Genomic DNA, 16,114 nt, shown 5'->3' on the forward strand with positions numbered 1-16,114 from the left:
ACGTCAGTTCAATGGGGATGCAAGTAGACGGCGCGCGCACGCATCGACTTGACTGCAAATATCAGGAAAAAAACAATCCAGAAAAATCGATCAAAATGTTTTATGTTTGAGTTCGGTCTCCGTGACGAGACAGAATGTTAAATTACAGAAAACGCAAATTTTGGAAGGCAAAGATCGAAAATCGAAAGATCGAAAATCGAAAGATCTTAAGTCGAAAGATCAAAAAAAAAATGGTGCATGGTAAACGGTACATACTCATCTAATTTGCGCGAGCAGGATACAACAGGAACAAGAGGAACAGGCTCTTCCTCCCGTATTAATGTGCGCGCTCAGAATACGGGAGGAAAAGCATGTTCCTCTTGTTCCTGTTGTATCCTGCTCGCGCAAATTAAGTGAGTATGTACCGTTTACCATGCACCATTTTTTTTTTGATCTTTCGACTTAAGATCTTTCGATTTTCGATCTTTGCCTTCCGATATTTGCGTTTTCTGTCATTTAACATTCTGTCTCGTTATGTAGACCCGTTTGAGTTGTATGCGTATATACGCAGCAACTTCTTGTCAGACTTGGATATTTGTGACTCCAGGTCGATCGTTTCCTATCAGAGTTTGCCAATTTTCTCTGATTTCATTGTTGAAACGGTTCCCGTTTCAAAATTGGCTAAAAATCCTTCCTACCTACTATGTCACCACTATTTGTATGATTAATGTACAATAAAAATTATGTACAATTCAATAGATGTCTCGTTAATTTGCGAGTTTTTCAGTGTCTCGTAATTCAACGACTTGTAATAAAAAAAAAAATGCTGCATTGTAATCGTAATTAGTAATTGGCCAGGAAGGCGCATTGGGGTTTACCTGTAAGGCCTTCCTGGTATATATGTAAAAAAATAAATAAATAAATAACCTTACCTAATTATACTGCAAATTTGCGCGATTCCCAATTTAAGATTGATAGTTACAGTCGAACCGATCTATCGCAATCACCCCCCCGACTCGACCCGCGATGTCCAATTACATTTCGTTTCAGTTTCGCATTGCTTTTGGGCAAGAAATACAACATTTTTTTTTTTACAATTTGACCTAGCATCGAAAATGAACCATCGCTCACGTTTGCTTCAAATAATCTCGCATTTTTGTTTATGTTTTTTTTTTTTTCAATTTAACAATTGACAATGACGACGTCGTCAATTTTGATATGCATAAACAAAAATAATTCTAGTTCGAAATACACGCAAGAATACTCTCTAATTTTTAATTTAAGGCACATTGCAAAAGTTTCCACCTGTCTGTCGATTTAATCGAATAAATAAACAAACAAAACCCACTGTGACGTTGCACACATGTTAATGTGTTATGCTATACTTTCGCAATGCGGAAATCAGCGTGTTAAGGCATGATTTAACTCTTTTACAACGCATCAAAACACGTTTATATATTTTTTACTATACTATTATATATGTATGTATATAAATTTACGCCCGTGTAGTTTGTACGCTCTTGTTTTTAAATTTTTGCGATACACGATATATTTGCAAATAAGTAGTGTTGCGGGTCACCCTGTGTATTCTTGGCTCAGTTTCTATGAAAGGGCTAACAGGTGATCATCACACGCGCGTCATCTCCGAAGATACACATCGCGGCCGATGGGTCGCAGATCTCGGAGACTCCGCCCCAGGAGCCTGGGGCCCCCATTCGTGAGACTCGTTCTAAGCGTCTATGTTTGGCTATGACATAAGAATTGTCATAACACGATGACTGTACTCAGCACTCAGTGTGTGGGAGGGAGCTGCTCCTCGCTCTGATGATCTTCTATTCGTTTCACAATTTGGAGTTGTTGTTTTTTTGTTATTTTGCGTAAAATTTTGCCCGTGTTGCGAATCTGTTAAATGCGTACACACACGTCGCCGTGTTTACAGTCAAAATTGTCGTCTACGACTAAAAATAGTAATAGCCTTCTAGTATGGGAGATGCAAACCCATTCCAAACCACTGTCGACTACTTGCTTTTAATTAAATGGGTCACCATCCACTGGAGACGGCTATTCTTGCTGGTGCTCTAGTGTCTTTCTTCCGGCTATTCCATGGACATCAATCTTATGTAGATTTCGTTTCCAACGGTCGACCCTGCAATTAAGATGGATGTAGTTATTCATAATGGAGCTAGCTAGCCGAGTGAGTGATTCTTTGATTCGAACGACTCTGTCAGTGTTTTTTGTGCAATATTAAAATTCAATCATAATAATAATTGCTTGCTGGATTGTTTTCGTATTGTACAAAAATAAATGCATAATGTTGCACATGTCAAAATATTACTCAATCGATTGAAGCCTTTCGGCAGAAATACATTTGCACGTCCAATTTCTAATCAATAGAATTTGCCAAACATGTTAAATCATATAAATATATGTATATTACCTTAATATCTAATATTTTTTTTTTTTGTATTGTAATAAAACGTTATAGAAGTATTATTCATTTTAAATTTGTATTAATATTAAAATAAAACTCAAAGCAGAATTTCGTTGACGACATATTAATTAAAAAACAAATATTTTTTATGATTATTTGTTTAACTACATATGTATGTATATTTGGACAAAATTCTCATGAAATAAAAAAAAAACGAACAGTTCAGGGTGTGGAATCATTTCAAGCAGAGTCGGAGTCATAAAAAATCAAGTGACTCCAACTCCTTTTTATTATTATTGTTTTAAATTAATAGTATTACGGTATGCGTCTCCAGGTTTATTGAATTAAATCCGCTAATAAATTGAAATTTAATTATTTCTTTATAAAAATCGTGAATTTAAGTTACTTTATAAATTAAATCGTTGAATTTTACTCATCCTTTTTTCTTATTATAATTTTTACTTTCATTTTTTTTATTAAATTGATTTGTTTGTGTATGTCCATTTTTAGTGATTTTTTTATTCCTTTAATTTTATATATATACATATATAATTTCGAAAGAGACTTTGTAATTTTTTAAGTATTGTTTGTTGGTAATCGGATACAAATCAGTTTCTTTGATGATTCAAATAAATATGACAAATAAATTTAATAAAAAAACAAATTAATATTTACTATTAGATTTGCCATGTTCAAGCTGTTTATATTACAAATACTGAGCGAAGCCAGGTAAAACAACTAGTCATTTAATATTCTGTTTTGTATAATTTAAACTAAACATTACTCAAAATTGTTAGATCTTTTCATTCGTTCCTGTAAAAAGATAAATTATATTTCATACGCGATATTGAAAAATTCTTACGTTTCAGTAATGAAATAGTTATTTAGTTTCCTAATGATGATTGTTATCGAATATTTGTACTATTTTAATCTGTATTGATTAGTGCTATCTAAGCAATGTTTCAATTTTATAATTATCATATGAACAATACATTCCAAGACATATTTTTAATATCGTAACTTTTATTAAACATCCGTATTTGTTTCATTGCAGATGAGTGTAACAAAGTCTGAGGGCACTGGCGGTAAGTTTGAATGCCTTCGCGTAGTGGTCCACAAAGATGAGAGAGGATATGGCATGACTGTTTCCGGTAAATATCCTTAAACTGCTCTACATTTCAAATATTTAATACAAATCAAATAACAACTTCAACGATAATACTTTGTCAAATCAAAGTTCGCTCTTGACTTTCTAACCGACATCAATCAAATTAATATTCACTCGATGCACCCGGTCATACGTTGACCTCATTCCCAATTCGCAATACCGTTTCTATTTCTAAATATATACACAAAAAACTTATTCGACGTTGATTTGTCACTTTTCAGGCAATGATCCAGTGATTGTGCAGTCAGTTGTCAAACAAGGTGCAGCATGGAGAGCCGGAGTCCGCTACGGCGACAGGTTGATACGCGTCAACGGCATAGCCGTCGAATCATCTGTACATCAAGATGTTGTAGACATGATAAAATGTATTCCATCATACGATACGCTATTGCATAAAATTTCAGAATTTTTCATCTTGTAATTATGACATTTTTATTGCAGCATCTAATTTGGCCGAACTAACCCTTCAAAGAACAATAGCAACTTCTAAAATAACAGCACCACTGCCAGTAGATGTGAGTTATTTAGCTTTTAATTGTATAGGTTTTCAAATAAGAAAATAAATGAGTATGTAAACAAATTCTCAATCAACACAAAAACACTTCAAATCCAATCAATATATTTCAGTAATATTTTAACGACTGCAAAATCTTTTCTGTAATATGTAAAAGCAAACTTCATTTAAACATTTATATTTTTCCTTGATGTCATTATAGGTTGCCCCTTAACGACATCTATGGTATTAAACTTGTACATTTATACATTTTGAAATAATATTCAAATAGTGATGGATAGGATGGTTATTGCCAAAGTGGATCGTTTCCTATAAGAGTTTGCCAAATTATATGAGTCTGACCAGCAGCACTACAGATAATACTCGAGATAAATTATTTTCAATCGAGGTCAACCCACAGGATTGAACCTGGCAATCTCTCGCTGGCGATTTTTGTATATTTTTAGTAGTAGTAATCTATGCATTATCAAATAAGCTTATTTTCACATTTAACGAACAAAATTTATGAAATTATATTGATATAAAAAATATCCATACAGCTTAAATTTGTTATATTTTGCAAAACAACTACCAGATAGACAATTTTATTGTAACTGAAAGTACCGAAATCAAACTAAACTTCAGACTTTCGATATCTTAAGACCAATTTAGAAAACTCAGGAGTATTTTGTTTGTCTTTAGTTACCATATAATAAATTCAACACTTTTTCATGTATATATGCCAGCAGTATGGCTTGGTGGTTGTGTTTATGTTTAGCACCGAGAGGTTACCGGGTTCGATCCCATGCTAATCTTTAATGCTGCTGGTTACATTTGGATATTTATGACTCCAGTTCGATCGTTTCCTATCAAAGTTTACCAATTTTTTCTGATTTCATTGTCGAAACGGTTCCTCCATTAAATTGGCAAAAACCATCCTACCCGCTATATCGCAAATATCTGAATTTGATTTATGTACAATATGCAAAACTTTATGTACAAGTCGAAATCCATAGATTTATCTACAGATTAATTAATTATTAATTTCGTGTTCTTCAGCCTCTCGAAATACAGCGATTTCTGTAATAAAAATTCTGCAATGTTTGTAATTAATTGTCTTGGAAGGTGCATTGGGGTTTACCTGATAGGCCTTCCTGGTATATATCTATGTAAAAAATAAATTAAATAAATTATGTAGTTCGGTCTAACTTTACATCATTCCAATTCTAAATTAAAGATTAAAAATTGTTTCTTTGCAATTTTTAGTATATTGGATGGATTTGAAATTTATTTTTGCGAAATTTGGTGATAAAATTAACTATTAAAAATCTATAAAATTTTCTTTCGAGAAAAGTGATGATCATACCAATTCATTTTCATTAAAACTGACACAATATATACAGTCTGAATTCCTAATCTTCAAATCTTATTTCAGAAAGAACGACAACGTATAGTAGAAAATACCAAAATTCAAACAATTCAACGTATGCTAGAGAGTGAATTGAGCCACATAGAAAACTTGCGTAGTATGTTCATTCATCATTCAATTTTGAATACACATTTTTAAAACGACATCATTAAAACACTTCTCTCACTCCAGGTGTGATCGCACGAGGCGGTTCAGATCGAATACCCGAATTAGAAATGGCCGAAAATAGAAAATCAAATCTTCAACAACAAATAGACAAATTAGGACAATCATCAGTACGCTATATCCTAATTATATAATACATTAAAATCTTTTTTTTTATTATTAATACACATATACATTATGTTACTTAGATTTCAACATTACCAAACCGAGTGATAGTATCAGACATAGACCCACCCGTCACACCTCCGCGACAAAGCTTCCTCAGCAACCTACCTCGCAGTCTCAGCAGCCTCACCGGGCAAAGTCTACGCGGAAACAGAAACTCCCAGGTATGTATATACATGTGTATATGTACACACGCTTTTTGTTTTGTATGTACGTACGTATTAGTCTAAACATGTCGCTTAAACGTGCGCTTGCTACAACGTCAATGTCTGCTTTTTCAGCCGCCTGTAACATGCTTAGACGGCGCGCCACCGCCTCTTCCACCACGCACACCTAACACATTATCTCCTGGAAGTCTGTCGCCTAGGGGACCGTCTCCTGGTGGTCAAGTACCCAGACCGCCGCCGGTAAACATGTCTTCCCGTCACATGGAGCCTAATTCTATATCCGTCCAAATGAATTATCCTTTAGCCGTAACACATCCTCCGATACAAGTAAATGTAACATTTATTAAACACGCACTACATATATATATATATATATATATATATATATATATATATATATATATATATATATATATATATATATATATATATATATATATATATATGTATATATATATATGAATATATATAAAATATACTAACTGACACTTTGAAACACGCTAACGTGACGCTTACATCATTGCAGAGCGGAGGAATGGGTCATCAACGGAGTCGTTCCTCTCCGGAACAACTGGGAAAATTGGATAATTCCACTGGTGAGTTGAATAATCCGATGTATTTTGTTAAATATCAGCGAGTTCCTTTCGTACGTCTGATAACGTGCTACGATTTTGTATGTAATGAGTCAGTTGGCCGTTGGACGACCTCCGATATGGTTATTCGTATTGTAATGTTCCGTGTGTGTAATGCGTTGGTGGTTAATTAAGTTTCGGTCAATTGTGTTTTAGATAAAGAGTGGGAAATGGTTGTGACACCCCCAGGAACTCCACCACCACCGTATCCATCGACGCCACTTCCTCAGGTTTGTTATCTTTGTTACGGTTGTGTGGTCATCGAATATGTATGATGTTTCGTTTGTCGGAACTGGTATTAATGTAGTGTCATAAGTTTATTTTGGATCGGTGTTTTACAATCCATGTTCTGGCAAAATACTAATGTTTTGTGTGCAATGTTAGCAAATGTTCCGTGGAATACGAATCTAAGTACATAGCGCTGTATTATGGTTTTAATATAAGATACACACATGATTTTAACCGTTTACCCGCGGCCGTCTTCTATGGAAGCTTTGCGCGACAAGTCTGTAGCGCGGCTGTCTTCCATAGAATTTCTGAACTTTGCACCGGATTTTGAGCCTTATATGCTCCTATTTCAACTGTTTTAAGGTTCAAAATTGGTTGAATATATTACTGAGAGTTGAATGCCATCTATTAAATTTGCTTTAAATGAATATATACCAGTCAAAATTAGTTTTTTGTGGAACCATACTGAAACCTCGTTTGTGTGACGTCACGTCTGTTGAACAATGGCGACGATACTTCTCAATTGTATGAAGAATGATTATTTGACAATTAAGCCAAAACTACGAGATATATTATGTATTTTATTGTTTAAAATAATACTTTATGTGCTAATTAACATATCTGGTCACTTGAGTAAATATTAAAATCTGTATTTAAGGTCGAAAACTCGATTGCCAAATTTGCGAGAAAGGTGCCGCGTACAGGGCTTGTTCGCTATATTTATTGCCGCGGGCAAAGAGTTAAAATTAAATTAAACTGTAATTTATATTTTATGATTATTAGTCAACTACTTTTTAAAGTAAACCATTTTTAATATTAAACGTATTGATATCAATCTTACTTACCTTTGATATGCCAACTAAGTAGCCTAAATAGAGCATAGCTTGACGGTTGCATTAATGCTAACCACCGAGAGGTTGCCGGGTTCAATCCCGTGGGTCGACTTCAATTGAAAAGAATTTATTCCGAGTATTATCTGTAGTGCTGCTAGTCAAACTTGGATATTTGTGACTCCAAGTCGATTGCTTCCTATTAGAATTTACCAATTTATCTGATTTCTTTATTGAAAACCGGTTAAAATTGGCAAAACTTTGTCACCACTATTTGAATATGTTTTCAAAATGTATAAATGTACAAGTCCGATACTGTAGATGTCGTACCGGGGCAACCGGATAACGGCATCATGGAATATATAAAATTGGGTCCAGCTATGCCGCCTTTCCCAAAATATAAATAAGTAAATCAAAAGTTTGGGAAACACTTTAGATTACTCATCTACAATAATGGATTGATTATTACATACATATGTATATAATAACAAAACGCTATTTTTGATGACTCATTTCAGAAAGTTCTCTTTTTTGTAGAGTGGAGGATAAAAATGTGCACATACTTAAAAACAGGATTTGATTACTATTTCTTTTTTACCACTAAGGAAAAGTTATAAATAAATATTCATCGTGCTGGTACTCTGCAAGGTTTGTTTGAATCTTCTGGATACATCTAGAATGTGAGATTTGACTGAACAAATCAAAGCAATTGTTTATTTAAAGTTTTGGACCATTGTTGCATTACAGGAAGAACCTAATGCATTACAATAGTCTATATAAGAAGAAAAAAAAATACATAAGAATAAAAAGAAAAGAAAAAAAAGCAGAAAAATATGATTAAGAAACAAAAGAAATATAATACATAAAAATGAACATATTTATTTATTAATTATGTCAAATTCTGTTTTGCGGAGAGCATAACCATTTTCATAACTCACTTCTCAGATAAGAGACCATTCAAAATGTGTTAGCCAATTCGGCACCACTTTATCTGTTCCTCAAATTTCCACTGTGACCCAAATTTGAATGAAAATGTTTTACGCATTACTTCGTTTTATTCAGGTGCCCGTTGAACCTCAAAGACCGATCATATCCATGGAAGAAGAGGATTCACCTTGTCCAATGATTGTATGTGCTATTTAATAACTTAATACACGTAACGCTATTCTAACTAGATAACTGATTTTAATGTTGTTTTTTTACGTGTCCACAGCGTGGAAGTTTCTTCAACGAGGGCTTCTCGAATGTAGACACTCTGAGCCCGGTGAGGATGGCAATATTCTTGAATTGGATCATCGGCGAACGGCGTCCTTCTCAAGCCGCACTCTTTTATTTGCTCTCTGCCACTTACAGTTTGGGCCCATCGGACTTCCTCGCTCGTTGGGCCTACGAATTGCATTCTGCCTTTTTAGTACCTGGAGCTGTAAGCTTAAGATTTCAAATTGTACTAGTATTGTATCGACACAAATGTGCATCAATTGATTTATTCGATTTTTTTTGTATTTTAGCCTTTAGCATTACGAAGTGTTGATGAAAACATAGCCAAAGAAATAGATGATGTTCTTATGAACGGTAAGTAAAACTATTTCAATCCAATTTCTATATTTTCCTTAGCAATAACAGTACTTTCACATGAAATCAATTTGTGTGCAAATCTATGTATTCAAGGTAAGATCTGATCTGAAACATAATTCGTATTCTCTATTATGTAAATTTTTTATTCAATTAACACTATGGCGGCCACTGACTCATATTTGTATCATGTTGGGTGCACAATGCTTACTGGCCGCTGATACATATATGATTCACGACTGCGCGAATATATTTTTCGTGCAGAATATATTTTTCAGTCCGCTGATATATATTTGTATCACGTTTTCGTTTATGAAAACGTGATAGAAAATTGTATCATCGGCCACGAACGATTGACGCAAACGTTATACAAAAATATATCAGCGGACTGAAACAGTTCGCGCAGTCGTTAATCATATATGTACCAGCGGCCACTATGCGTTGTGCACCCAACATGATACAAATATGAGTCAGTGGCCACCATCTTGTTAAAATGCCACTGTGCCTTCTTCAATCAGTAAAAAGATCTTCGATCAGTATTTCTTGCCAGTGATGACGTATGGATGCGAAACTTGGGCATTGAACTCCAGAATGCTGCATAAGGTTCAGTGCATTAAAATAAGTATGGAACGCTGTATGCTTGGCATAAGAAGGAGATATAGAAAACGGAATACGTGGATTATAAGTATGAGAAAGGTGGTGGTGAAAGTAAAGAAAGTGAAATGGCAATAGGCGGGTCACGTAGCTAGAAGAATGGACGATATATGGATGAAAGAAGTGCTCAGGGGAGATTGATGGATGAAATCAGATAAATGTGTGGAATGAGATAGATGAATGAAAGTTGCTCAAAATAGAAATGAATAAAAGTGTGTTGGAGAGGTCGTCATCCAGTAGTTAATGGTGAATGGCTGTCAATGTTGATGATGATGATACATACATATGTACATATTGATGGCTTGATGCACAGATATTGTATGTCCATTTTTGAATTTGTATCAGCATCTACAAACTTAAAATGCGATAAAAATTCAAAAATAGACATACAATATCTGTGCCCCAAGCCATCGATATATACTTCTATGAAACTTGGGTTGTGTTTCTTTTTTAATCGAATACTGTTTATTAGGAAATTGACGATTGGCAGATTGTGTTTGATTTGTAATCATGTTTATTGTAATCTTCCGCCACTACAAATCACTATTCAATTCAAATATGATCTCCCAAGTATTATTTTTATTTTATTTAAGGACGATAAAGTCAATCAAAATAATAATTCGTTTCATACTTTGGACTCTTTCATACATTCAATACGAAAACGCGTTTTATGAAAGTCAAAACAATTAATTACAAAAGAAATTAAAACAAAACATTTTTTTTTCTAAATTATGCATATTATTATAAATTTCGTTACAGAATCCAACAAAGATAATCTGAAAAAAGTTTTTCTTAAAGCAAGAGAAAAGGCAAAAGATGAACTGAACCAACAGTTGAATGACTTTCAAGTATGTATAATATTTTCAATCAAATAATTTTAATAAAAATCAAACACTTATTTTAAAATCAAAATTATATTTCAATTATTACAGTTGAAGAGACAGTCCGGTTTGGGATCATTTTACGGACCTGCCGATTCAGTATTAGAATATTGCGATCATGACAAACAAAAGGTTCGCTTTTTAAGCTTATTTCAATAAATTTTAGATTATTTTACAAAAAAAATGACCTTTTCAATTAAAATTTTGCATTTAGGAAATATCCGTTATTACCGATTGGCTACTACCCCAATTTCAAAATTGGCTTAAAGAATCTGCGACCGATAGTTGGGATGCCACGTTTGGAAGTCACACAGTTTCTATCTTAGCGGCGGCCGTACATCCGCTGATTCGGCATTTTGGATTAAAGTATGTTTTTATAAATAAATTCATAATTAAATAATCCAACAAATAATATGTAATATTATTAAAAATTTTACGAATTGATAGGTCTCAAGTGATTACCGATATGTTGAAATCTCCTGCTCCTGGATCTCCGCCGAGGCCTGAATTTCTCCAAACACACAGACATTATAAGCAGAGGGTTACATATTTGAAAAAATCCACAGCACATCCCGTAAGCCCTTAAAAGATATCATTTAAGTGTATCTTTTTATTATTATTTTTAATTTAACCATTAATTATTATCTTAGTTGAAAAGTCGACCCCTGTATGTATGTTCGATTTTCTATTATTATTTAATCATCGTTTTATTTGAATGTGATGTTATTTATTGTTCACGAATGTTCCCTTTATGCATTTTTTTTTCTTATCCCTCAATAGTTGATAATTCGCGGTCATCATCTCAGTCCGATCGCTGTCGAATCAGTGAGACATTGTCATCATTGTCATTTATTAATTTGGGGTATAGCTCCGCAAGCCTATATATGTTCTGGTAAGCATTTGTTTTTGTAAAAAAAAATTATACGCCTCGCCCGAATCGTTCTAATCCGTCGCATAAACGTTCGCTTTTCGCAGATTGCAAATTGCTCGTTCACCGAAGCTGCTCCAAAGACGTCGAGGAAAGCTGCTGCGGTCCCGTAGCACAACCGACCCGCAAATCTCGATTCATGGACAAATTAGCACCGCCAGCACTCACTTCAAATATCGGTAATTTATTTATTATATTTATGAGCGAAATTTTAACGTTATCTGTGTATGTACTATACCAGACATGGGTAACCCCTAATTAGCTGATCAGATAAGATCACTTTTTAAGTGGTGTCACTCGTTTTGTTCGTAATGCTGATATAATAACGAGCATTATTAACATATGTACTGTAATTAGCTTCGACGCATAGTGTGGAACAATTGGATGTAGTTTTGAATAAAGGAACCAAGCGATTTTAGTCTTTGTAAATGTCGTTTAATTTAATAATAATCAAAAGTATTGCTATTGCTGTGTTTTGAAACAAAATATTGTGCAAAATAACATTCAATAAACTATGAGTGAAGTAATATATATATATATGTGGGTGGAATTCCTGAATAGATGACGCTATTCAGGACCACGATGGGATGTGGCGGTGGAATTGAAGATCAAACACGTGCGTTTTCAGTCATGTTGTTTATTAAAACGACACCACGCGGTGGTTTAACGACCAACCGCCCCCAGTGGAAGGTTAACTTCTACTCTGTAAAATAGCGGTCCTTTCGCGCCCTATGCCACTTTTTCATCCCACCCCTACGATCGGTCGTAACATACCCTTTCACAGCCATAGCCCATACATCAGCCTTTCGTTTAATCCCAACACTACATATATGTAAGATATAATGAGAGCCTACCTCTAATTCAAGATGTAGTGTGTGAAAAAGACAAAGATATAGGCGTTTAAACAATTAAAATCTGACCAGACGAGTTGGTGGCGGAAATCGAAACATATAAGGCTACTAGCTATCAAACGTCATCGTCTTCAAAAGTTTTGCATTTTTAAACGTGTCTATTACGATTATTTTTCACCATTATATTGATTATTTTTCTACCGCTGACCAAACCGAGCAAAATGGCAAAGTTTCAAAACGCTTGGAAGAATGTAGGATGCATTTTCAGACCAATGAGCGAAGTGAAGTATAGAAGAGCCGTGTAAAAAAAAAGTTGCATTAACTCATTATGGTCCGTTCAAATTTTCTGAAAACTATAAGAGTGCGTATTTTTTGCAAAGTATCGAGAAAAGTAATAGATTTTGTAAATTATACATAACTTCTAAACCTTTCTATCAATTAAATTAAAAATTACAGCTTCTTTACAGTTTTATTTGACTGTATTAATTATCAAATGGGTGTTTTTCAAATTGTGGTATTCAATTTTCTATAAAATTTATATACATTTCAATATATTTTCACGTAATTAACAATACCTATCTTATACATAAATCATTTGAATGAACGATTCAATTTTAGGAACGTGTATTATACAATGCTATGCGAGAAAGGTTCGGTGATTACTAGTCAAATGTGAACCGGTCACAGGACAACCGGTCGCTCTAGATCGGTCACACGTGATCACCCGTCACACTAAAACTGGTTACGAGAAAACTGGTCACACCCTAAAATCGGTTAACCAGTTTTCTCGTGACCGATTTTAGGGTGTGACCAGTTTTCTCGTGACCAGTTTTAGGGTGTGACCAGTTTTAGTGTGACGGGTGATCACATGTGACCGATCTAGAGCGACCGGTTGTCCTGTGACTGGTTCACATATGACTAGTAGTCCGTTTACCGCGAGAAAAAATCAGTCAATTTCAATATCTGGAAATTTGAAATATTTTCTAAAATAATTATTTTAGAATATTTTCGATCGATTAATTGGAAAAAAAGTCCAACTCTAAACCAGAGAAATATCGATATTTTAGATAACGATACGCCAATACGATAATGAGAGTTTGAAACTAAATCTTTCAAATATAATAATACTTTTTTTTGTATGAAATTTGGAAGATTTAAAAAACAAACTGTGTTGACGGCCTTTAAATAAAGTTTTATTAAAAACACAGCGTATGTGATAGTGAGTTAATGTAAAAAAAAATTGACTTGGTTCCATTATGCAAGACTACACAGTTAAATTGTATAAACAGCTATTACATATAATATTGCCTTTACACTGTATAATCTTTCAAAGCTTTCTATAATCTTTTTTTTTTACTTTTATTTTATTATACGTATATAGATATCTTTTAATCTTATTTTCCTATTTAATATGTTTTTTTTTTGTTTTCGTTCACTATATTTGTTTTCTAATTGCATGTCTTAGGAATTTCACACCAAAACATCGATCCCAATCAACATTTTTATCACCATCATCATCACGATAAAAAACAAAGAAAGTCCCTAGGGACGTCACATTTTCTTAACAGTGAGTTTCTTCTTTAACTGTATATACATATATTTATTTTCAATATATTTTACTTATGCTTTTTTTTATTCACTTATTTAATTAAACATGCATATCTGTGATTGCTTTCGCATTATCAAACACCACTTACAATGAATGATCTGAACTTATTTTTATTTATTTACTACACACACCAACCCCCAACCCCCAGATATGTCACAAACGGTTATATTTCATTCGCATTCTCACACGGATTTTTCTATTTATACAGTGGAAAGAAGTTCAAAGCGTTTCGACGAGGACGGCCACGCTGCGGACATGAGCGCCTCCTATCATCACCCCGGTAAGGACACTCTATCTTCTCGAATTTTCTTCGACTTTCTCGCCAAAAACTTGGTGACCCCTGACCCATGGCTCATACATAATGATGTGTGTGCAGTGCGGTGCAAACGGCACACCCCGCTCATTAATGGCAGGGCTTGTTTGCCGTCTGGCGTCGTCGACATTTTAACACCCGTTATCGCCACCCGACCACCCCCCCGGACCATCCCGAACACCACCCACTATCACCTAAGAGCTGTAATGGGTAAATCCCGATTAATCCACGTATCCAGATCCGAGCGAAGCTAATAAGAAGCTTTGACCATGTGCTTGCTGCCTTCAAGTATAATAGGTCTACAAATTATAAATTTTAACAATGAAATGTACATGTGTATATTTATCGTTCGCTAGCTGAACCCGGCATGCGTTGCAATGCCAAAATAAGGCATGGAATTCCCTTTGTCGTTTCAAGTGACGGTTGGAGCTCAACTAACGTGTCTTCAACGCCGTGTCTTCATAAACCAACTGGTAACGTGGTTACCAACGGACACATTTCCTTGACTATACAGAATGGCGTTTTTTCCCGTTTGTTTTTCTACAGTAAGCTTCCCGGACATACATACAACAAATCCATCGTAATCGGTTGAGTGGTTTAGGAGCCTATACGAGACAGACAGACAGACAAACAGCTGAACCCGGCATGCGTTGCAATGCCACAATAACGCATGCAATTCCCGTTCTCATTTGTCGGTAAACCGCAGGCTGTGAACACCTTGGTCGCGACGCGAAAACATTTGAAATTATAGCGTTGCAATGAGACTCATTCCCGTTTTTCCCATTTCCGTTCCCGTTTTTAGGCGATTTTTTTTCACGGTAATTTTCCCGGAAAGTTCCAACGTAATCGGTTCAGTGGTTTAGGAGCCTATTCGAGACAAACATACTGACATTCATTTTTATGTATATAGATAAATATAGACTACCCTGGTTTTACCCGGCTTCGCTCGGTATTTGTAATATAAACAGCTTAAGCATGGATTTAAATCAGAAAAAATATATACATATATCGAATCGTCATAGTTACAAAGTCTCTTTCGAAATTATACATTAGGCTACCTTAAACATGGCGAATATAATAGTAAATATTCATTTGTTTTTTTATTAAATTTATTTGAATCGAAAAAAATATATATCGAATCGAAACCATATCGAATCGTCGTCACAGAAACTTTGATTTGTTTTCGATGCTACCAACGAACCTTACATAATTACATACATGCATAGTTACAAAGTTTCTTTCGAAATTATTCATTAGACTAGTTGTTTTACCCGGCTTCGCTCAGTATTTGTAATATAAACAGCTTAAACATGGCGAATCTAATAGTAAATATTCTTTTTTTTTATTTGATTTATTTGAATCGAAAAAATATATATATCGAATCGTTGTCATAGAAACTTTGATTTGTTTTCGATATTACAAAAATAAAATTGACGTTTCAGTGAAATCATAACCAGTTACATTTTCACTGAGTATATATAATTCACTGAAATAATATCCAATTACATTATCACTTGCCCTTGCATCAGTGAATTTATAATTTTTGACAGTTGGATGACAACGCGTCGCCCCGCTCCTGTCCATTCCCACTCTACTCTTGGTCCACACATCGTAATATC

At 34.4% G+C, this 16,114-nt stretch overlaps 1 protein-coding gene across 7 annotated transcripts in view; it reads left to right on the plus strand.

Moving 5' to 3' along the window:
* Positions 1-16,114, plus strand: part of RhoGEF2 (Rho guanine nucleotide exchange factor 2) — a 120,157-nt gene that overhangs the window by 15,544 nt on the left and 88,499 nt on the right. Inside the window, exons 1-21 of one of the 7 annotated variants that reach the window (XM_077427485.1) lie at positions 1,463-1,696; positions 3,465-3,561; positions 3,800-3,943; positions 4,020-4,093; positions 5,507-5,597; positions 5,672-5,775; positions 5,854-5,994; positions 6,112-6,324; positions 6,524-6,593; positions 6,786-6,859; positions 8,750-8,815; positions 8,901-9,110; positions 9,196-9,259; positions 10,673-10,761; positions 10,846-10,926; positions 11,009-11,160; positions 11,242-11,368; positions 11,575-11,686; positions 11,770-11,901; positions 14,039-14,140; positions 14,391-14,462. In XM_077427485.1, coding sequence (XP_077283611.1) covers positions 1,646-1,696; positions 3,465-3,561; positions 3,800-3,943; positions 4,020-4,093; positions 5,507-5,597; positions 5,672-5,775; positions 5,854-5,994; positions 6,112-6,324; positions 6,524-6,593; positions 6,786-6,859; positions 8,750-8,815; positions 8,901-9,110; positions 9,196-9,259; positions 10,673-10,761; positions 10,846-10,926; positions 11,009-11,160; positions 11,242-11,368; positions 11,575-11,686; positions 11,770-11,901; positions 14,039-14,140; positions 14,391-14,462 — 2,266 coding nt within the window. In that variant the 5' untranslated portion in view covers positions 1,463-1,645. Of the gene's footprint in view, positions 1-1,462; positions 1,697-3,464; positions 3,562-3,799; positions 3,944-4,019; positions 4,094-5,506; positions 5,598-5,671; positions 5,776-5,853; positions 5,995-6,111; positions 6,325-6,523; positions 6,594-6,785; positions 6,860-8,749; positions 8,816-8,900; positions 9,111-9,195; positions 9,260-10,672; positions 10,762-10,845; positions 10,927-11,008; positions 11,161-11,241; positions 11,369-11,574; positions 11,687-11,769; positions 11,902-14,038; positions 14,141-14,390; positions 14,463-16,114 lie in introns of those variants that run through there. The other 6 variants (XM_077427486.1, XM_077427487.1, XM_077427489.1 and 3 more) reach the window with 6 other exon arrangements.

Source organism: Arctopsyche grandis, chromosome 3 (genome assembly GCF_051622035.1).
Source record: "Arctopsyche grandis isolate Sample6627 chromosome 3, ASM5162203v2, whole genome shotgun sequence".
Classification (NCBI taxonomy): domain Eukaryota; kingdom Metazoa; phylum Arthropoda; class Insecta; order Trichoptera; family Hydropsychidae; genus Arctopsyche; species Arctopsyche grandis.